The sequence below is a fragment of the Myxocyprinus asiaticus genome, chromosome 22, assembly GCF_019703515.2.
Source record: "Myxocyprinus asiaticus isolate MX2 ecotype Aquarium Trade chromosome 22, UBuf_Myxa_2, whole genome shotgun sequence".
In the NCBI taxonomy this organism is placed as follows: Eukaryota; Metazoa; Chordata; class Actinopteri; order Cypriniformes; family Catostomidae; genus Myxocyprinus; species Myxocyprinus asiaticus.
This window is the reverse complement of record NC_059365.1, coordinates 10,897,501-10,921,751: the sequence shown is the minus strand read 5'-3', so window position 1 is coordinate 10,921,751 and position 24,251 is coordinate 10,897,501. Positions and strand designations below refer to the sequence as shown.

Below are 24,251 nucleotides of genomic sequence, written 5' to 3'. Positions count from 1 at the left end.
GAATCTCAAAAGACGCTTGCTCTTGTCTCATTTTTTGTTCTGAAAGCCGAAGCCATCCCCCTCTCTTCCCGCTATACTCCTTCTGTGGCTTCCGAGGAACCGCACGAGAGAGGCGCGTGAGGGAATAGAGCATGGAGATTTGAGGAGGATTTATCGCCAGCTCGTGCCATGCGTTTCTTCTCTCCTCTAAAACAAGCGCTGTGATTACCTGGTCAGAGCCCACACTGACATAGTGCTCGCAGAGTTTGATTGCGTTTTTGGTGGGCGCATTAAAAAAAAAAAAAAAAATGCCAGGAGTTTGTACTGTTGTTGACGCTGTGCCACAATGCAGAGATTGTAGGCACCTCAATATCGCCTAATAGTCCTCTCACTTTCCCCACTGTCATAAGCTAGAAATGAGGTTCTGCTACGTGCTCGAGTGCGACTTTGTGCTATGATTCATGAGGCTGCCACCTCATTTTCAATGCTGTTATGTCCTCCACCGTAATGGTGCAGAATGCGGCAATTCTCCGCTCGGAGATATTAAATCTCCTCACAAAAGACATGATAGAGATGGCATCAGTGGACAATGCCCACAGCGGATTCCACAGCTGCTATTTTTTTGTCACCAAAAAGGACAGGATTATGTCCTATTTTGGATCTGAGATGCTTGAACCGAGCATTTGCAAGGTTTCCATTAAAAATGATTACACAGAAACAACTCACATCTGTCCTATGGACTGGTTTGTATCGATCGACCTGAAAGATTCTTACATTCACATACACTTAGCCCCTCATCACAGGCCATTCTTGAGATTCGCCTTTGTCCCCTGCTTACCAGTTCAAAGTCCTGCCTTTCGGCTTATCCCTGGCTCCTCACACATTCACAAAATGTGTCAATGCAGCACTCGCTCCGCTGAGGTTGAGCAGCGTTAGCGTTATGAACTACCTCGACGACTGGTTGCTCATAGCACAGTCAGAGGAACAAGCTTGCAAACACAGAGACCTGTTACTTGCACATTTGGAGTGTTTGGGACTGAAAGTCAACTGGTCGAAGAGTATGTTATAACTCCCAGCCATCAGATTTCATTCCTGGCCATGAATCTCAACAATCTTTGTCACAGGTCACTTTAAAGGGTTGGCTGAATCTAAGCAAAGGTTTTCACTTGGATAGTGGATGCCATTGCGCTTGCACACGACTCGCAAGGCATATGGTGCCCAATTGGAGTAAAAGCTCACTCCACTAGAGGCATGGCGTCTTCATGGGCATTGTCTAATGGTGTTTCCCTTGAAGACATCTGCCTAGCTGCAGGTTGGGCTTGCACTTTTGCCAGATTTTACAACCTGGATGTCTCCTCTCTCTCTTCCCAGGTGTTTACTGTGAAGGGGAGTTAAACTGTGTATTCTGCTGCTTACTACCAGCTTAATTATACATGGTCATCCCATAAACTGCAGTTAGTGGTCACTTTATATAAGTTTTCACTACCCATTTTGTTAGTCTCATATATATATATATATATATATATATATATATATACATATATACATATATATACACACATACTTATTCACACATGGTAGTGATTTAATTCATTCTGCGATGACTGAGCTACCCGAACCAGTTAGCGTCATCACCATGTATATCCATCCATTCCTCATTCTGCTTCTTCCTTCTTAATGCAATGCGAAGAGGAGGCTCTGTTGGGGCTTTTTCTACCCCATTGGTTAGTAGGCATCGTTACGTGTGCGAATCATTAGCACAGCATGATGGTATACATTCCCCATAGTGTCAGCTATGACGCAGCATTCATGACTGAATTGAAAGGGAACGATAAGGTTACGACTCTAACCATGGTTCCCTGAAATGAGGAAATGAGTGCTGCGTAAGCTGGCCGCACTACTGAATCTTCGCTACAAGGGTCGAGAATCGCTTGCACCCTTCAGTCAAATATTCTGAAGAGATAGCGCTCTGCACTAGGGATGGGCGGATCGATACTAAAGTATACTTCCGATACTGATGTGGTATCAAGAATATCGATCCTCACATAAAAATATCGATTCTGAATTATTTTTTTTAACAAGTGATCTTATTATTTAGATTACATGAATATTAATGCATCTCATAAGCTTTGAAATTGAAAAAAATAATTATATGAGCGAATTGTTGTGGGGCACCGGCACTACTTTTTCTTCCGCTCATCTTGAAACGCAGAAATGCTAAAATACACTAGCAGTCATAGACAGTGTTCACTCTTTCAGTCATAGCGCACGTTCAAAGAGAGAGCAGTGCTTTCCTGAGGTAATGACAGAAATACAGCATCTGGAGTTATTTACACTAAGTAATGACAACCATATAATAATATCTATGGTTAATTTTGAGGTTTTATATGTGGCTTATACTAACTCATTTTTAAAGGGTAAACAAAGCAGCCTAATAATTTTCTGTTTAGGCCCATAAATATATAAAAAAATTTAAGTAATAATAAAGTTACTCATTTTATCCCAAAAATTCATACAAATTCAGTTCAGTAGAGGTATCGGTATTGGTATCAATATTGGCGATATTGGCCTAAAGTACTTGTTATTGGATCGATATGAAAATAAATGGTATCGCCCATCCCTATTCTGCACCACCGTTATATACACCCGCTGACGCACGTGAGGGAGGCGGAGCACAAAGCGCTATCTGCCAATTAAAACTGTCCAGATTTTAAAGAGATTGGCTACGCCTGCGGGATAACCCATTGTTTCAGCTATGACACAGCATTCATTCCCTCATTTCAGGGAACCATGGTTACATTCGTAACTTTATCGTTACATTATGCAGGTTGCCAATTAGCAGTATCAGTTATGAAAGATAATGATGTAGGGCTTTTCCGGTTGTTTAGATCAGTGTTACTATCAAAAATAATTAATAATTATTTCTGTAGTTATTAATTAATATTTAAATTAATTAATTGGATCTAACTCATTAAAACCTCATATGGGGCTCCAGTAAATGTAGTGTGCTACGTTTAGGAGCAAGTTTGGTTATTAGCAATAATAATTATCAAAGATAATTATTAATTATTAAAATCAATAGAACATTGATGAGAATCAATGTTAGCTTTTTTATATCCTTTAAATCAACAGTTATCAAAGATAATCATTAATTGTTAACATCGATGAAACATTAATTAAAATTAAAAAATTAAAAAACACTAGCTTATTGATCATTCAAATTCAATCATCCAAGATAATTATCAATTATCAAAAATCAATAGAATATTAATAAGGATTAACATTGACGGGGCACCACCCTGGAATTAGGGACTAATAACCAAATAGTAAAACAGTCTTAATATTAGATTGTTTTCTTAGGAAAATCGACATCTGAAGAATATCGCTTTTCATGAAAAAAAAATCAATGAATGAAGGTTTGAATCTGAGCACTGACATCCCGTCAGCATGACACAGGCGTATGCAAAACAAACCAAAACACTTCTCTTTGTAATATAAACAAAGTTTATTTATGCAGTAATATTAATTAATAATTAATACAATGCAGTCAATAAACTTCCGACTTACAACTACAAACTAAACAGTGATATGATTAGATATGGAAACTAAAATAATCCTATAACACATAAGGTGTGTTTGTGATTAGTAAGAAAGAGAGAGAGAGAGAGATGATTAAGTGACAGCCCTAAAGCTGATTTCGCGATCATGGGAGAGAAAGCAGCTGTGTTTATCACTCAGAGACGCGGTGGACGGCTCGTAAAAGTCCCGCGTTATTTGACTCTTTAATGGATGAACTCAGTTGCTGTCTCACCCGCGATGGCGAAATTGCACAACAGTCCAATTTGGTTGGACCACAATACAGCAAAACAAATTCATGATAATTAATACCCTGAGTATTAATAATGAGCGGACATGGCGGTCCGTAAACTGTACAAGCAAAAACCTTGAAACACAAGAATAACACACTATAATATTCTATCTCTGCCCAGACGTAACCTCTTACTTGAATCGCATGAGGACACAGGTAGAATGTGTTTTCCTCCGTCCTTTAACTCTGAGCCGGTTCCTTGAGGCTCGGGTGATGCCGGGAGGCCGTTTCCTCGCTCTGCCGGCGGGCGGTACGGCTGTTGATTCTCGCCGGGCTGGCGGAGAACTCAGAAATGTCGACTTGATTGAAGATGGAAGAGAAATCTTTAATCTCTTCACTTCTGTAGGCAAACGGATGAAGATGCGAATTGCTCGACGGTCTCCTTCGGATCCGTTAGAGTGTTTGGTTGAACACAACGTAACCTCAACTCGTCAAGCAAGATGGAGATTGTATGGCCACAGTTTCAAGTCGGACGTTACTTCCTTGTGCTACGAGGTTGCACCTGAGAGCAGCAAAGAGCTACGTCTATATTCGGTGAACAAAGTCGCTGGAAGTAAATTCTGGAAGCATTTCAGAGGTATTTCAACTCCTGATGATGTCATGTTTGAGGGATGTTGTGTTGTGTGCCTCATCCAATAGGAGTTGAGAGTTCGATCCTTTAGTGAGCAAGGCTTCATGGATTTGTAGTCCGTTTTGGACTCCCTTTGTTTGATTTTGGCGTGATTTTTATCAGTAAGATTTACGACTTGGAAGGTGGGGCTTGAGTTATGTTTTTACGACTGTTAGGCCTGCCTTTGTCTTCTATCTGAATACATGAGGCCCAACAATGAACATTTTCTTTTATTAACAACAAACAATGTTCCACATTGAGGCCAAACGCCAAGTTTCAGTAGTGACGTGCACTGGTTGTGTCTGGGTCAGGCACATAACTGGTCTAACATCAATAGTGCGTACTCAAAGCTCAATGTCGGGAAACAAGAAATATTCACAATGCAGTTGATAAAAGCCGCAAAATTTACAACAGAATCGACACACCCCGGTGATGTAGCAACAACAAAAACGTTGTAATCATAAACACCCTGCACATAACTAGTATGGCAGCATTCCAGTGTGGTTAAAGTATGAGCTTACTGGTAATTCTTACTACGTCGGTTATGAAACAATTTTTGCTGTGTTGTGTGTGTGTGTACTGTGTGGTATGGAAGCCCATTTCCACCACAGAAACAAAGTGCTTTGGTAAATCAAAATTATGAGATACAAAGCCATATTTTTAATATAAAAAGTCAGAATTATAAGTTTCTAAGTCAGAATTATGATAAAAAGTAAAAACTATTAGATACAAAGCAGTGGTGTAGTAGTGACTGAAGAGGTGGGCATACTGTGAATTTATGAAGAACCCCTATATATATATATATATATATATATATATATATATATATATATACACACACACACACACACACACACACACTGGGGGCCAAAAGTTTGGAATAATGGACAGATTTTGTTCTTATGGAAAGAAATTGGTACTTTTATTCACCAAAGTGGCATTCAACTGATCACAAAGTATAGTCAGGATATTATTGATGTAAAAGAGCACCATCAATCATTTTTGATCAAATCTAGACAGGCCCTATTTCTAGCAGCCATTACTCCAAGACCTTATCCTTGAGTAATCATGCTAAATTGCTAATTTGGTACTAGAAAATCACTTGCCATTATATCAAACACAGTTGAAAGCGATTTGGTTCATTAAATGAATCTTAACATTGTCTTTGTGTTTGTTTTTGAGTTGCCACAGTATGCAATAGACTGGCATGTCTTAAGGTCAATATTAGGTCAAAAATGGCAAAAAAGAAACAGCTTTCTCTAGAAACGCATCAGTCAATCATTGTTTGGAGGAATGAAGGCTATACAATGCTTGAAATTGCCCAAAAACTGAAGATTTCATACAAAGGTGTACACTAAAATCTTCAAAGACAAAGGACAACTGGCTCTAACAAGGACAGAAAGAGACGTGGATGGCCAGATGTACAACTAAACAAGAGGATAAGTACATCAGAGACTCTAGTTTGAGAAATAGACACTTCACATGTCCTCAGCTGACAGCTTCATTAAATTCTACCCGCTCAACACCAGTTTCATGTACAACAGTAAAGAGAAGACTCAGGGGTGCAGGCCTTATGGGAAGAATTGCAAAGAAAAAGACACTTTTGAAACAGAAAAACAAAAACAAAAAAAGGTTAGAGTGGGGAAAAAACAGACATTGGACAACAGATAACTGGAAAAGAGTGTTATGGATCTTAACCCCATTGGGCTTTTGTGGGATCAGCTAGACTGTAAGGTGTGTGAGAAGTGCCCAACAAGACAGCCACATCTATGGCAAGTGCTACAGGAAGCGTGGGGTGAAATGTCAGCTGAGTATCTGGACAAACTGACAGCTAGAATGCCAAGGATCTGCAAAGCTGTCATTGCTGCACATGGAGGATTTTTTGATGAGAACACTTTGAAGTAGTTTAAGCAGTTTTATCAAATTGTAATAGTAATTTTTCATGTTATTAATGTCCTGTCTATACATTGTGATCAGTTGAATGCAACTTTGGTGAATTTGGCAACCAATTTCTTTCCATAAGAGCAAAATCTGTACATTATTCCAAACTTTTGGCCACCAGTGTGTGTGTGTGTGTGTGTGTGTGTGTGTGTGTGTGTGTGTGTGTGTATGTGTGTGTGTATACAGTACTGTGCAAAAGTTTTAGGCACATAAGATGTATCACAAAAAAATGTGTCTTAAGATGGTTATTTATATCTTCAGCTTTAGTGTGTCAATAGTAAAAATACATTTTAGACTCCCAAACATTACTTTTGCAAATAGAAAAGATTAGAATAGAAGAACAGGGCGCTCTGCAAAAGTTGACATTGCCCCCACAAAGCCCCCCATTGAACATCGTGTCAGTCTGAGATTACGTAAAGAGACAGAAGCAATTGAGACAGCCTAAATAGATAGAAGAACTGTGGTGAATTCTCCAAGAAGCTTGGAACAACCTATCTGCCAACAACCAAGAAAAACTGTGTCCAGGTGTACCTAGGAGAATTGGGGCTGTTTTAAAGGCAAAAAAAAAAAAATGTCTGTTGTAATTATAGTCTCACATGAACATAAAAAATATATACCAGGGTAAGTTTCTTGCAGGCATGGTGTACAATATTACACCATATTACAATATTACAATAGCATGGTGTTAAATATTTATTTAAATTAATAGGTGTCATTAATGTTCCTTTCACTATTATGAAATTTGTTAATACTTTATAATTACTCTGATTAATATAAACAGTATATAATTTACATTTAACCGGGAAATAAATTTACAGTGCAAATTATGGTGACTCCAGCTCTGCGGGCACTTCAGCATTTCACTGTAGATGCTGGAAATGTCCCGCCCCTTACTGAAACTGAAAATATGATTGGTTAACAAATATCTCTGTACACTTAAAAAATAAATAAATAAACACAATTCACTTAACACTGTATGGCAAGCCAAATTGACTTTTATTCATTCGCAGGATATGAATTGTTCATATCAACAACTCAGTTTTCACTAGTTAAAATTCTAATTCTTGATATCAAGAATGTAATTGTCACTAGTGGAAATGCCAATTGTTGATATCAATAATTACATTTCCACTAGTAAAAACATGAATTCTTGATATAAAAAACGACGCCATCACTCGCAGAAATCACATTCTTGATATAAAAAATGCAATTTCAGCTAGTAAAAAACATATTTTTTTATATCTGTAATTGAATTTTCACTAGTAAAATTTCACACCGATATGTCATTCGCTCCTATTCAAAATATAATTATTGATATCAAAAATTTGTTTCTTACTCTTTTTTCTAGTTCAATTTCTTTTCTTACTTGTAAAAAATATCATTTTTGATATCAAGAATGTAATTTGTACTAGTGGAAAAGCCACATTTTGATATCAACAATTAAATTCCAACTAGTGGAAATGCCAGTTTTTTATATCAGATATTCAGTTTTCACTAGTGACGATTTTAATTTCTGATATCTGTAATGTAATTGTTACTAGTAAAAAAGTATTTTTACATATCATTAATTACACTCCAAATTATTGATATCTGAAATCCATTTCCAGATATCAGAAATACCAATTGTAACATGTTGAAATACATTTACAGATATCAAGAATTACCATTTTAACTAGTGAAAATTTAATTTCTTGATATCAGCAATTGATATTTTTAATAGTAACAATGTAATTGTTGATATCAAAAATTATATAGTAAGAAGTGCATTTTTGATATCAAGAATTAGAATTTTAACTAGTGAAAATTGAATTGTTGATATCTGTAATTACCTTTGCATAATTTTGGTGCCCTTTTAACTTTTAATCACATGTAGGATATGAATTGTTGATATCAACAATTTCATTTTCACTAGTAAAAACATGAATTCTTGATATCAACAATGACGTCATAACTCGCAGAAATACATTCTTGATATTAAAAATGGAACATCAACTAGTAAAAACCACCATCTGTAACTGAATTCTTACATGTTAAAAAGGAATGTTACATGTTAAAATGTCATTTTTACTAGTTAAAATGGTCATTTCAGATATCATAAATCCCTTTTTGGATATGTGCATAGTAATGAGGAGTGCTTACGAGTTCCTTACATACCTTATGAATATTCAAAAAAGAAAGGCATGGAACCTCACAGGGGATACACAAGGGGAAAAGAGAACTGCTAATTCATCCCCACAATCCATTTACTCTGTTGTTTATAAAACACACTTTTATTTTTCATATCAGCAACACAAAGTGTATATTATTTTTATATTTAATAACATTGTACGATGTAATGTGTATTGAGGTATGTCCATCTGTAGAGCCGCAGAGCCACAGCAGTCTCAGGCCCGATGCGGTGTTAGTAGATCAGCACTATCAACCATTTGGAGCATAATTAATAGTATTTTTACTAGTTAAAATCACATTTAAGATATCAGTAATTCTATTTTCACCAATTGCAAAGGCTATTTTAGATATCAAGGCAATTATTTTTACTAGTACAGCTCCCTTTACTGATATCCATAATTACATTGTTACAAGGAAAATTTTAATTTTTGATATCAGTAATTTAATTTCAACATGTTACATTTTGTATTTCTGATATCTGGAAGTGGATTTCAGATATCAATAATTTGGAGAGTATTTAATGATATCTAACAAGACATTCTTACTAGTAACAATTACATTACAGATTTCAGAAATTAAAATTGTCACTAGTGAAAATCTAATTACTGATATAAAAAAATTAACATTTTTATTAGTTGGAATTCAATTTTTGATATAAAAATTTGCCATTTTTACTAGTAAGAAAAGAATTGTTGATATGTGAAACTGGAATTTCAACTAGTAAGAAACTAATTTTTGATATCAATAATTGTGTTTTGAATAAGAGTGAATGACATATCGGTGTGAAACTTTACTAGTGAAATTTCAATTATAGATATAAAAAATTATGGTTTTTACTGGTTGAAATCTCATTTTTGATATCAAGAATGTGATTTCTGCAAGTGATGTCTTTTTTGGTATCAAGAATTCACGTTTTACTAGTGGAAATGTAATTGCTGATATCAACAATTGCCATTTCCACTAGTGAAAATTACATTCTTGATATCAAGAATTAGAATTTTAACTAGTGAAAATTGAATTGTTGATATCAACAATTCATATCCTGCAAATGAATAAAAGTAAATTCAGCTTGCAACAGTATCAGAGGTCATTGTGAAATTCAACTAGTGAAAATTGAATTACAGATATCAAGAATTATTGTTTTTACTAGCTGAAATTCTATTTTTGATATCAAGAATGTGATTTCTGCGAGTGATGACGTCATTTTTTATATCAAGAATTCACATTTTTACTAGTGGAAATGTAATTATTGATATCAACAATGGGCATTTCCACTAGTGATTAGAATTTTAACTTGTGAAAATGTAATTGTTGATATCAACATTTCATAACCTGAGAATGAATAAAAGCTAAAACGGCTTGCCATAGTGCTGCGGCATCGCGTTATTAGAATGAAAAAGTTCCAGGTCAAAACCCTCGTTGTTCTGGCGGCCACACGTATCATCACTTATTTCAGGTGGCCATATGCAAAATCCTAAAAAAGATAGGTAGGCATACGGCGCAAGCCCTAGACTACACTACTGATACCAAGTCGAAATTATGAGATGCTAAATCATAATTATGCGATAATAAATCGTAGTTATGAGATGGCTCATAATCTCATAGACTTTTTAATATCACACTTTATCTCAAAAGGATGACTTTGTATGTTATAATTTTGACTTTTTATTTTAACATAATGACTTCTTGTCTCAAAATTATGACATTGTATCTCATCATTTTGATTTACCAAAGCACGATTGTTTTATATATATACAGGGTTGGGAGGGTTACTTTTGAAATGTATTCCACTACAGATTACAGAATACATGCTGTAAAATGTAATTTGTAACGTATTTCATTAGATTACTCAAGGTCAGTAACATATTCTAAATACTTTGGATTACTTCTTCAGCACTGGTAGATTTTTTCACTTGTTTTGACTATAAAAACACTGCCAGGACAGTGAGACAAAATACACGTTAAAAATAAATTATCTGAAAAACCGAAATATCTTATGCAGTGTTGTTTCTAAAACAAGATAAATCAAACTGATCTTGTTTTAAAGATTTTTAGATATTTTTACAGGAAAACAATACAAAAATTATTATCAAGAATATGATTTTTGCCCTAATATCAAAGGTCTTACTAGAAAAAAGAAATTAAGATCCAACATGAATTTTCTTGATAAAAAAATATGATCGTGCCTGGTAACGTGCATGTAAAATGGCTAGAAATAGCATTTTAACTTAGCATAAAGCTGATAATTTACACAAGGTTTATTTCTATTTCTTCTGCTCCAAATGTAATGTAACACATCATAAGAAAGTGTTTCACCGCTGTTCAAATGCACTTTGGATCGCATCATTTATATGTACAAATGTTTTCCATCTGAATAAATTGCAAAGTAATCTCTTCAGTAATCAAAATACTTTTTGAATGTAACTGTATTCTAATTACCAATGATTTAAACTGTAACTGTAGTGGAATACAGTTACTTATATTTTGTATATATATATATATATATATATATATATAAATTTAAGTGGCGGAAATGGGCTTCCATATGCATGTGACAGCTTTACCATAACCAACAGGATATCTTCAGAAATAGGTAATGCTTAAAGTAAAAGTTCCCCCAAAAGCGAAAATTCTCTCATCATTTACTCGCCCTCATGCCATCCCAGATGTGTATGACTTTCTTTCTTCTGTAGAACACATATTAAGACTCTTAGAAGAATATCTCAGCTCTGTGAATGCAAGTGAAAGTGTGCTAAAATTTTGATGCTCCAAAAAGCACATTAAGGCAGCATAAAAGTAATCCATATGACTCCAGTGGTTAAATCCACATCTTAAGAATTGATATGATAGGTGTCGGTGAGAAACCGACCAATATTTAAGTCAATTTTTGCTAAATAATTATTCTCCCTGCCCAGTAGGTGGCGATATGCATGAAGAATGTGAATCACCAAAAACACAAGAAGAATGTGAAAGTTAAAGTGGAAATTGACTGAGCAGGGAAGACAATTTATAGCAAAAATGTATTAAAATAATGATCTGTTTCTCACCCACACTTATCAAATTGCTTCTGAAGACATCGATTTAACCACTGGAGTCATATGGATTACTTTTAAGCTGACTTATGTGATTTTTGGAGCTTCAAAATTTCAGGACCATTCACTTGCATTGTATGGACCAAAAGATCTGAAAAATGCTTCTAAAAATCTTCGTTTGTGTTCTGCTGAAGAAAGAAAGTCATACACATCTGGGATGGCATGAGGGTGAGTAAATGATGAGAGAATTTTCATTTTTGTGTGAACTATTCCTTTAGTTGTTTTAATAGAGAAACTAATGACATAAACCTAGATAACTGTTAGATAAACATCTACGTTAACAGTTGAACAGGTTCCAGATCTGTTCTACTGCTACTCTGGACCGGCCCCTAAAACAGATGTCAATCATTTAGAATATGAACGCACCTTTTATTTTTTTCCTTCAGAATTTCAAGAATGACATTCTTGCACTCGTACATACAGTAGATGCTCTATTCCCGTCACACATTTGCATATCCAAAAGTCTCTTATGGCTTTATTGTGTCCATCTCAAAGATCACATGGCTTTGGTTTCCCACATGTTCTATGACAGTGAGACTTTACATTCTGACATTTTCTTCATAACATAAGGCACTAGTTTCATAAAAAAAAAAGCATAAAAAGCAGGACAAAAACTGATGCAGTACACTTTTGTCATCACTTCCTGAATGCACCCTAACCCTTTAAGAAACCCTTGCTATCACACAAGCATTCAGTTATTGCTTAAAGTAAATATCACGAATACACATCACCTTATTTACAGAGTACAACTAGTTTTAAGCTTGTACTCATTAGATTATGACACTAACACAGCAATAGCAGTTTTTGTACAAATACAAAAATACATTTCCATTTCAGTGTCTGAATGAGACAAACATGTACAGAAAAGAAATACATGAGAGAAAAAAAAGAAAAAAAAACACACACACTTTTCTTTATATGCACAAAAATATGTTTCTGTTGGTTGATAAAAAGTCTTTTGAAATCTGCCTGAAATGTTTTATGTTTGGGTTAACACTTTAAAATATAATGCATCTGAGGCTTTGCTTGAAGAAGAGAATAAAGTGATACACTTTAAAAACCTCTGTGTCTTTGGTGTAAGCTGAAATGGTTGTGTTGATTGTTCCTCAAGTTTTCAAATTGTAGGCCAAAAAGGTAAAAACAGGCAATATGATGCAGAATACTCAAGAGTTTCTCTTTGGTAAAGAACAGACACTGAACAGACAAATCCACGGATCTGTTTGAAAGTTCAGTGGTTGGCTGAGGTAGTTCATGTTCATGAATTACAGCCAACGCCCAACGGGTGTGCAGCTCAATAAATATTTTTCAAATGAAAGCATTGCATACTTTGAACTCAAATTCTAAACAAAATATTCATACTCTGATTTTAATGTTGAATGACATCAAGGCAATACTGACCCGATACTAGTTGATTCCAACCATCAAACTAATATCTCGTAAAACAAACATTAAGGTTTTGTGCTCAGTGAAGATGGCGGAAATGTTTGTCAGAATAACATGTCTAACGTTGAGTTTGTTGTTTCTGTTCCTGTTGAAATGTGAAAAGTCCTGTGACAGTCCTGTAATACTCTGTTATTAAATTATGCTTCCTGAGGGACATGACAGTTGCTATGTCCATTGGCCAAAGATTGGTTTAATGCTAGATTCTCAGCAGAAGTGTGGCCATTAGCTTTTCCTCCTGCCCTCTTCTGCATAAGTTGTCTTCGATGGTAGTACAGGTATCCCGGCAACAGGAAACCAGAAAATGAGAGGATCAGTAGTCCCCAATTGATCTGATTGGTTTGAGGAGAAGTTAGTATCTACATTACATGATAGTTATTAGTGTTTTAAAATATCTATAACTCAAACTCTGTTCCAAAATCTAGAGATCTGCCTCACTGTTTATTGCCTACATAAGCAGCTGCCATCCTAAACTGAAATGGAAACTTGTAAGATAATCATTTGGTACACGTGTATGCGATACACAAAATGGTGCAACTCACTTGAAGCAAACGAGAGACACAATCGGTAACTAATTCCAATAGTGTTTTACGTTTAGCCTACGTTTATAATTAGCATGGCGTCATTTTTTAATTAGTTAATAGAAGACAATAAATAAAGAACTGCATTTATACTACCTGCGGTGTCATTATGAAATTAGCTTGTAGAGGAAAATAAATAATGAAAGAAAGGCATTTTTACTAGGTGTGGCATTATTTAAAATTAGTTCTAAGAGGAAAATAACTGCATTTTAGGTGCTGCGTTATTTTAAAATGAATTTTTAAGAGGAAAAGAAATAAAGAACTGCATTTTTACTAAATTAAAATTAATTAACTAAAATTAATTTGTAGAGGAAAATAAAGGACTGCATTTTTACTTGGTGTGGCATTGTTTTAAAAGATGTTCGTAGAGGAAAATAAATAACGAAAGAACTGCATTTCTACTAGGTGCTGTGCTATTTTAAAATGAGTTCTTAGAAGAAAATAAATAAAGAACTGCATTTTTATTATTTGCGCCACCGTTTTAAAAAATATATAAGTAGAGGAAAATAAATAAATATAGAACTGCATTTTTACTGTATGTGGCATTGTTTAAAAATGAATTCATAGAGGAAAATAAATAAATATATAAATAAATAAGGAACTGAATTTTTACTAGGTGCGGCATTATTTTAAAATGAGTTCTTAGAGGAAAATAAATAACAAAAGAACTGCATTTTTACTATGTGTAGTGTCATTTTTGAATTAGTAGAGGAAAATGAAAGAACTGCATTTTTACTTGGTGTGGCATTATTTTAAAACATGTTTGTAGAGGAAAATAAATAAAGAATAGCATTTTCACTCTGTGTGGCGTTGTTTTAAAATGTATTCGTAGAGGAAAATAAATAATGAAAGAACTGCATTTTTACTACATGCAGCGTCATTTTAAAATTAGTTCGAAGGGGTAAATAAATAAAGAACTGCATTTTTAGTACATGCAGCGTTGTTTTAAAAATAGTTTGTATAGGAAAATAAATAATAGAAAGTTAATTTCATAGAATTTTTATGCTGAATTAAAAAGCCTGTTTGCTCAGTAAGTATAAATTAGCATTAAAAGCTTAAAAAAAAATATCTCCCACAAATATTGTAAAAAAAAAATTCGACTGAACTACTTTTACCGATTCAGTAAAAATGAGTAAATGTGCATTTTGTTATATTTTAGGCGAATTGAAGCCTGTTCTCCTAAGAAGTATAAACAAGCCTTTATCTTCTTCTTTCGGCTGCTCCCATTAGGGGTCGCCACAGCGGAGTCGAGTGGACCATCCGCCATTTTGACTTGGCACAGGTTTTACACCGGATGCCCTTCCTGATGCATAAACAATTATAATTTATAATGTGTAAAAATATATATCACCCACAAATACTGAGTAAAATAGCAATTTATTTATTATATTAAACTACTTTTATCGATTCATAGTATAAAGATATTTATGGTTGCATTTATCTAAACTTATATGCTGTATTAGATTATTTTTTTTACCACTGAGCTTACCACATCAGCAATGCATACTTGGATTGTCTTCTCCAAGAAGGATACATGAATTTGGCCAAAACAAGGTACCTGTGATGCCTTAAAATTCTGTCTAGCAAGGCAGCTCACTAGGTTTTGGAACAGAGCTATAGCTTCATGTGTGAATTGGATATTTTAATTCTGGAAACCTCTTTAAAATATAATGAGTAAAATCTCTGTGGATCTTACCATGTAAGCATCCCCGTTTAGATCTCCCACCATAACCATGAAGAGGGGCTGTTGCAGAAGAGCCACCACCGCACTTATCATGGACTGCAGTCCGGTAAGAGTGCCAAAGTGATTGGATGGGTACCTGTGAGAAAGAGATAGAGACGAAGAAAACAAAAAGGTCATTTTGTTTGCCTATAGCTTAAAATCGTTGCTGGTTTGTTTTATGAGTGTAATGAACCATTCTAGCACAATTTACATGACAAAAGTGGTGTTTGCTTTGTGATTTCCCTAGGTGGGTGGGGGATGCTCATGCATGTCACTTGGTTTTAATTTGCCACATACTCTGTACTATGGCGAGTTAGTTCTCTTGCAAACAAGTTAAACCTGATCCTGAGGCATATACTGTATGTAGTTTCAAGCCTTTTCTTATAAAATGTAGAATGTAGTAATAGACAAGTATGGACTTGCCAAAGATTTTAACTATCACTTGTAGTGGATGCAAATAAAAGAAGTACTACTTGAAGATGGGTGTGTGATTGTGTGCACGTATGTACTTACACAGCAGCATACAGGCCTCCACAACATGAGTGAATGAAACCTCGTACCACAGTATGCAAAATAAACGTCACAATCTAGAAAAAGAAAGAGTTATAAAAACACTTTTGTTAAGTCAACTGCAAGTAAGCCAGTACTAACCTATGTATCATATGTAAGGGATAATGTACGGTCGATGGGTCATTATCGCAAAATAAACCCTGACAAGAAGTGGAACTGACCGTTGACCTGGCACTATTGTCAATTATACAAGTTTACTGGTCCGTAAAAAAAATATATGACCACAGAATTCAGAGACTGACCAATCAGAATCAAGAAAGCCATATTTGTTGCATCCCAAAAAGATTTTACATCTCAAAATATTTGCAACTTCAAAAAATTGCAACTTATTCAGCAATTTTTAATGATGATTCTAATCGATGTGGTTTTTACCTGTAGAGGAAGGTTGTCTATGAGGGAGAGGATTCCAAACAGAATGAGCAGCACGTTTGTGAAGATGAAGGCCCATATGGCATTGGTCAGTTTCTGGATTTTTCTGTCACGCTTTGGTACGGCAATAGCTCTGGCAGGAGAAAAGAAGTGAAGGATTCTGGAAGGTCTTGTGAAGTGCATTCAAGGGATTGTTGTTTGAGTCTTTGCTACTTTTCACATCTTAACAACTATAAAGTATATCTATATACCCTACAGATTTTTATAAAATGATACTGAGACCAGAGGAAGTCAATTTCTTACTCTTTCTCTCCCTCTTTCACTGTGTTCTGATCCACTTCACACTCCTTCATCTTCCAGTCCATGATGTATCCAATCAGAGGGCAGGTGAACAGACACAAGAGCTGCAGTGTGCCAAAGATGGATGAGTAGAAACTCACTGGAAGTTACATGGACGCCATTAATACGTTTAACACAGTTATATACATCTGAAACACATGCAATTCAATTCATAAAGACATTCATTAATAAACATTAAAAAACCCATATATGTGATTTCATGTTTCTCACCTTTCTCCTTTGCTTCTAGCACCAGTTCTTCAGAGGCTAAACAAGACAAAGAGACTTTATAAGTTTAACTCAAATCAAAACAGAAGGCCAGTGTAACTAGATACAGTGAGCATTTGCAATCACTTACGATGTTTCGCTCCGTGGGTGACCATGAACTCTAGCATCTTGTTCATGGCTCCCATAAAGAAGATGATTCTCAACTGAGTCATTCCCATGGTGATCAAACTCCACAGGAAGATGGGAGAGAACACGGAGCGACTGAAAGGGACGGAGGCTGAGGGAGAGAATTCAAAGGGTTTGTATATGTCATATTTCAGACATTTGGTCTTTTTTTTTTCAGTAATATAATACTTTAGAATCACAGTTCACACTATTGAAGCACACTTTTTATTTACATTTTATCTCAAATCTATCACTTTGTCTCAAAAGTCTTACATTGTGTTTCCTGAGCAACAGCAGGTAGTTTCTCTGTTGAGTTTTTCAGTTCCCCTGTTGTTTCTTCAACTGGATTCATTCTTTGGTTTTCACTTGGGCGCATCTTTTTCCTAAAAGATGGTTGGAAAAGCAAAGCATAAGGAATTGTTATTCAAGGATTTAAGAATATTTCCTTGCAATTTACAGAGGTTGAAGAAAGTTTCATGGAAGAAAAAACGTCATACGGGTGAGTAAATGATGATAGAAGATTCATTTTTTGACTAAAATGTTTCAACGTCTTTAAGTAATCTAGGAGGATTATTGAAGTTAACAGGACTCTAATAGAATATAGAAAGGTTGTCTAACATTTTGATATCCTCTGGAAAGGCAAACTCTTCTGCTGGCCAGTTCAAGAAACTGTTGAGGAAGACCAGACCCGCAAGGCCCGCCCACATCCACATGATAACTGTAAACGACACCCCAGCATCATATATCAGCTGGAGAAAGACAGAGACACAAAGAGGACATGTAATATTAATTAGTTGTTTCATTTATATATAACACGCCTGAATGGTAGAAAGATTTTGCTTGTCTGAAGCATCTGGTTGATGGTATTAGGTTATTTTTTCACATGTGAATGAGGCGGGGAAAAGAATCATAAAGCTCGACTATTTCATATTCCATAAAACAAAGCAAACACAGATAGATTATTTTGGTAATCTAAGAAAGATGTCTTGCACTGTACAGTATGTATCATGCATCAATGTTTCAGAACAACACCCTAAATACAATTTCTTTAAATACCTCTGTCATCTCACATGCATCGCCATAATAATATCTGTTTTTTCAAACTTTTACAGACCCACCAACACTGTCTGTTCCAACAGAGGTCAGCATGTACTTTCCAAACAACAACAACACATGACTATATATTCCATAAATAAATCTCATGAAGTCTGTTAAGAACATGTCGGACATACTGTATTTCATCTAAATAAATTAAATTAAATAAAAGACATTTTATTTTGTAAAGTAATTTCATAATTTCCATTACTGTAATGCAAAAAGAAAATAACATACACCATAAAAAACAATATGTTAATTTTACGGTAAAATACTGGCAGCTATGGTATGGTACGGGATATCATTTTATTGCCCGTATATTTTACGGTTTACTACCTTTTATATTATTACATGATAGAAACGTAATATACTAAACTTCTAGAACTATAAAAGTCTTAAAGTCACTTAAAAATATATTGTTAAACATTGTAGTAATTACAAAAGGCCACATGATGACTTAAAGTTCATCAAGAGTGCCACTTCCAGGAGCAATAATTAATAAACATGTAGAGACAGTGCACAGTGTCACTCACCCATACAAAAAACACCATCACCATCACATGTGACTCCAAAATAATGCAATAAACATTAAATAAACGACATAAAATAGAACATAGAACACCCCAATGTACATAACTGATATTAAAAATAAGAAAAAACTAACTATTCCCATAAAATATAATGAAATGTGATGGGTCACGCAGAGACTTCTGGGAACATTTAATTATTGTTTTTCACTGTAATATTTACAATGGTTTACCATAAAAAATATACATTACACATATACATTTTTACTGTTAATTATATGGTAAAATTTGAATTTTTCCATCAAAATTTTTTTTCTACAATATTTTACCGTAAAATTACATGTATTGTCTTGTTAAATATATATACATTTTGTACTGTATATGTTAGGGTAACTAACTAGCCGGTAACCAATTTTACTGTTGCATTTTACATTATTTTTTACAGTGTACTATTTAAATTGTAGAGTAAAGCAGTATGGTAGTATTTGTTGTAATGTCTTTAATTAAAGCTGATTTTATCAGAGAATTAAAAAACACAATAATGAAAATTGTGGGGAGATGTGCTTAGTATTAAATAGGCTTCATTTTCATTTTTCATTATGCAAAATATGATTTCTTTTTTTCTCTTTTGATTTTGAGGTGAAATATGACCTAGACATGTTCTTCATGAGATTCACCCCAATAAGTCAATTAACAAAAGTAATAAAAGACAACACAAATGATCAAAGGCAACATGAAACGGAATTCACAACATATTTAACTTCTGTAATAATGACATAGGAAAAAAACATTACGTGGGAAATAATGTAGAGGCGTGACTTGATTTATCCATTAGGATCTCATTGGATCATTAAAAGCAGGCTATGAATATTCAAAATATACTTGTTTTCCATTTACTGAAGACATTTCGGCATTCATCTGAGTGATCTCATCAATTCAGATCCCACGACAAGGATTTACCTCCATTTAAACCATTCTGTTATGATTCTATTTTTTTCTGTGGCAGACATTGGCGTGGAGTTAATACATTCTTAGAAAGCCAGGCTTAGGGGGCCTGGGTAGCTCAGCGAGTATTGACGCTGACTACCACCCCTGGAATTGCGAGTTCAAATCCAGGGTGTGCTGAGTGACTCCAGCCAGGTCTCCTAAGCAACCAAATTGGCCCGGTTGCTATGGAGGGTAGAGTCACATGGGTAACCTCCTCGTAGTCACGATTAGTGGTTCTTGCTCTCAATGGGGTGCGTGGTAAGTTGTGCGTGGATCACGGAGAGTAGCATGAGCCTCCACATGCTGTGAGTCTCCGTGCTGTCATGCACAGCGAGCCACGTGATAAAATGCGCGGATTGACTGTCTCAGAAGCGGAGGCAACTGAGACTTGTCCTCCGCCACCCAGATTGAGGTGAGTAACCACGCCACCACGAGGACCTACTAAGTAGTGGGAATTGGGCATTCCAAATTGGGAGAAAAGGGGGATAAAAAAAAAAAAAAATGAAAGCCAGGCTTTACTGCTTTTTTATACCATGAAGATAAAGGTGCTGAGCTCTAAACAGGTGTCACAAGCGATTCAGTTCATTCTCAATCTGATGCAATCTTACATAAGACATTCTGATTCTGAGCATGTGCTACAAGGTTCAGACTTTATTTACATTAAAAATACCTTTACTCCAGGGAACGTGACAGCTGATGATGCATACGAGCCGATCATCAGTGACATCACAGTGGAACTCAAACTTCCAAACATGTTCGGTAGCTGTATAAGGAAAAATTAACAGTAAATTATCATTAACAATATCTGTAAATACTAAAAAAAATTAAAAAAGGAACTACACAATAAACACAAATATTTACACATAAATGTGTTTGTTTTTTTTTACAGTTCGCCAGGCAAAAATTGTACGTTTGGTCACAGACTTGCCACTTGTGGTTAGGGTTTTGCTCAAATCCCTAACCACAAATATAAGCAATACTAATAACGATGCTTGTCTTAGCCAACGCCATTAATAAAGTAAACAAACATATTGCAGTGTGAAAAATACCACGTTTTTACAAGACAAACAGTGCTTTGTTGTTTAGAGTAACATTGTTTTTAACCCTGTACAATTAACATTGCATAAATTGTACAGGGTTAAAAACAAAAATCACAAACTTGTGCGAAAAAGTACATTTTCACATCCCTCTGCCTTTCACACACAAACACAGAATGGAAATACAACCTAAAGGAATGTGTAACAGAAGAGTGCACATGCTAAATGCTTAATACTGAGCTTTTTTGATATTGGTTTAGTCAGGCAAAACACACACATACACGTCATGGAGGCCGTTGATTTGTTGATCATGCAGTTTATTTGGCATCATAACCAAAACAGAACACACTGTTATAGTTTCCATGCTGGTGCTAACATACAATCAACAAAGAGGTTTTTGTGGTGCTTTGTTTTTCACTGAAGGGTGCAGGATGTCATTGAATGCAGAGTGGTGTTTGTTGCGTGTAGATCAGTGAGCATGAACAACTGAGCGGCTCTAGCTGAGAAATGTGTATTTGCAAGTGGGAAAGTATGTGTGTGTTTGTGTCTGCATGTTGTCAGCTGATAAACATAGTCATTCTTTTCCACGGCAGGTGATGATATCATTGAACCGATATGAAGGTCGCAGTCAAGTGCATGTGCATGTGTTTGCATTCTTCTCCCTCTAACGAACGCAACTGGGCATGGAGGAGTTGGTGTGAGTGTTGCGGGTACAATGTTTGTGCCCTTGTCTGTTTCAGCTAGAGGTTGATGCGAGGTAAGGTTGTCAGAGAAGGCGTGTGGGCAACTCAGCGTTCTAATTGGTGGATGCTGAAAAGGCCAGAATTTGTCTGCAGGTCATGTGTATCAACCATCTGACTGGCCCAAACGCATATAAATACACAAACACACTCACACTTACACACCTGTTGCAACACAATAAACTTCAAAGAGCAGCGCGTGACAGCTGCACAACAAAACATGTGTCATCGCAGGTGTTTGTGACCCCATGTACACTCTCTCTCTCTCTTCCTCCACTATATCTTTTTTACTCTTTTTGTCTTACCATTAGAGATGTAAAGGTCAGACAGATGCCCCCAAAACCATTGAGTGAAAGTGCGAGAAAAATTAGTGCAGAGAGGACTGGAACATAAGACAAAAATCATTATTCCATGATTAAAACAGCTGTTTGAACTATACAAAACCATGTCAAACCTTTGATAATGACCTAGATATTACATATAATATTAGTATGTTATTGATTGTATACATTGGTGTACAATCACGGTACAGTTTTCAACAAAACAGAGTTTGTTGTTAGAATAAATGTTACATTTGCTACTCAATGTTAAGTTTGAGACTCATTATACGGCTGTGAATATCAACACCGCAGTGCTTGATTGAACTCCATTTAGTAATTCTGTCAAAATGGTTCAAGAAAATGTCCTGGTCATATTTAACCCCAAATCAATACAAAAAATATGAAATTATATTTTGCATAAAGAAAATTAAGCCTACATTTAGGACCGTTAAGATGTTTGCATTGTGACATTATTTTCAGGACACTTAAGCACATTTTATCACCCAATTCTCAGTGTTTTAAAGTAAAAAGATGCTGTTGTTTTCGCATTAAAAACAGTGAAAATGAGAGTATTACTAGGATGTAAAAATATAATTTATCATGTTGTGATAATAAGAACATGACAATGACCACCTTTTTTTTGCACTGCACTAATGAGAATTTAGGGGTAAAATGTGCGTAACTGTTATAAAAATATTTTCACAATTTAAAAAAATTTAATGGCCTAAAAACAGGATTTATTTTCTATATGTTTCTTTTGATATCAGAGTAAAATAGGACTTGGACATTTGACAGGTCTTATGAGAATCACCATGTTAGTGGTTGATTGATATGGATTTTTCATTAGCTGTTGCCAGTAACTAAGACTAGGCTGGCCAAAATTCGATAAAAATAACTAACGATAGCAAATGAGACAAATGCATTTTACATAATATTTACCTGAAATTCACAAAAAATTGGAACATAAAATTTCAATATTTGAACACAGAAAACACGTATCATCCTATCGACTGGTATCGGAACTGACATTTGGCAGAAAGACCGCCAAGTATGCACGGTTATTGATCGATGCCAAAAATCTCTAAATGGTCCACTACTTTATATCAAGGCTGCAACAACCAATCGATTGATTTCGGTAACACTTTACAATAAAGTTCCATTCATTAACATTACTTAATGCATTAGGTATCATGAAAAAACAATACAGTATATATTTTACAGCATTTATTGATCTTAGATAATGTTTGTTACCGTAATAAAAATTAAATGTTGCAAATATAATTTAGCTTTTAAAACCAATTAGTCAAAGAAATCAACAGATTAATAAATGATCAAAATAATTGTCAATTGCAGCCCTACTCTCTTGTTACATTTGTATATAACTATGTTATAGTTTGCACTCTTTTACTACAGTATGTGTATTATTTGTTCTCATGCACACCTTCAGGTTGATAGGCCGACACAGACATCATCGCACAAGAGAACGCAAAACACGCACTGAGAAAGAAACAAAAACACATGATTGAAGATTAAAGAAAAGCCAGACCAATAGAGAGATACAGATGTCATGAAATAAAGTGGTGCAGACACTTACAACAACAGTGATAACTGATTAATAACTTGAATTGAATGTGAATGCACATATTAGTCAGTGTTTTGAAATACACTCAATAGCTGAAATCTTTTAGACGGTTCCTTATTATCTGATGGAGCGTTAGCATTGTAATCATCCAGTTACTATACTTTAGGGACTATTAGTGTGTGTGTATGTGTTCACCTTCCAATAAGGCGCAGGGGCCTGGGACCGAAGCGGTCCATGAGAATGCCCAACGGCAGTGTGGCGGCACTGAGCAGGAAGGAGCCAATGGTGAAGCCCAGGTTAAGCATCTCTTCCTGTTCCACACAGCTCAGCCACTCTTCTGGGGCAGTAGTGTTCATATTCTCAGTATTATTTTCTACAGACAGAGAGAGAGGAGGAGGTGAATGAAAGCAGTAGAGAGAGGCTTTATTAAGTTTTAAAGTCTTCAAGCAGTTCAAGTTTCCCAGGATCTCTGGATCAATGTTCTTTTGTTCTAGTTAGTGTGCATGTCTGGGTTTTAGTCAGGGTCTCTATAAACATGTGTTTAGTTCAACTGCTTAAAGCTGTAGCTCAACCAAAGATGAAATTCATTCATTTACTCACACTCAGGTTGTTCCAAACCCATAGGACTTTATTTCTTTTTAAGGCACAATGTTCGCCTCAGTCACAGTGAAAGTATGCAATGAAAATGAATGGTGACTGAGGCGAACATTCTACCTAACATCATCTTTTGTGTTCCATGGAAGAAAGTAAGTCATATGGGTTTTGAAAAATAATTTTGGGTGAACTGTCCCTTTAACTGCTCTGCTGCTGTTTGCTATTTTGTCTGATATACTTTTTACATACTTTTATGTCTTTTTCCATGGCAGATAGTTTCAACAGGAACATGTTT

General features: G+C 35.3%; 1 protein-coding gene across 1 annotated transcript in view; it reads right to left on the bottom strand.

Annotated features, from left to right (window-relative positions):
* Positions 1 to 11,825: 11,825 nt before the first annotated feature.
* The window catches only part of slc43a1a (solute carrier family 43 member 1a), a 15,169-nt gene continuing 2,743 nt past the window's right edge, over positions 11,826 to 24,251 (bottom strand). Inside the window, exons 3-15 of the mRNA XM_051650185.1 lie at positions 23,558 to 23,735; positions 23,222 to 23,277; positions 21,766 to 21,842; positions 20,354 to 20,446; positions 17,693 to 17,823; positions 17,348 to 17,457; positions 17,040 to 17,186; positions 16,913 to 16,948; positions 16,646 to 16,781; positions 16,346 to 16,475; positions 15,917 to 15,990; positions 15,377 to 15,500; positions 11,826 to 13,431 (exon numbers count right to left, since the gene is read on the bottom strand). Of these exons, the coding sequence (XP_051506145.1) occupies positions 13,240 to 13,431; positions 15,377 to 15,500; positions 15,917 to 15,990; positions 16,346 to 16,475; positions 16,646 to 16,781; positions 16,913 to 16,948; positions 17,040 to 17,186; positions 17,348 to 17,457; positions 17,693 to 17,823; positions 20,354 to 20,446; positions 21,766 to 21,842; positions 23,222 to 23,277; positions 23,558 to 23,735 (1,484 nt within the window). The 3' untranslated portion in view covers positions 11,826 to 13,239. The remainder of the gene's footprint in view (positions 13,432 to 15,376; positions 15,501 to 15,916; positions 15,991 to 16,345; positions 16,476 to 16,645; positions 16,782 to 16,912; positions 16,949 to 17,039; positions 17,187 to 17,347; positions 17,458 to 17,692; positions 17,824 to 20,353; positions 20,447 to 21,765; positions 21,843 to 23,221; positions 23,278 to 23,557; positions 23,736 to 24,251) is intronic.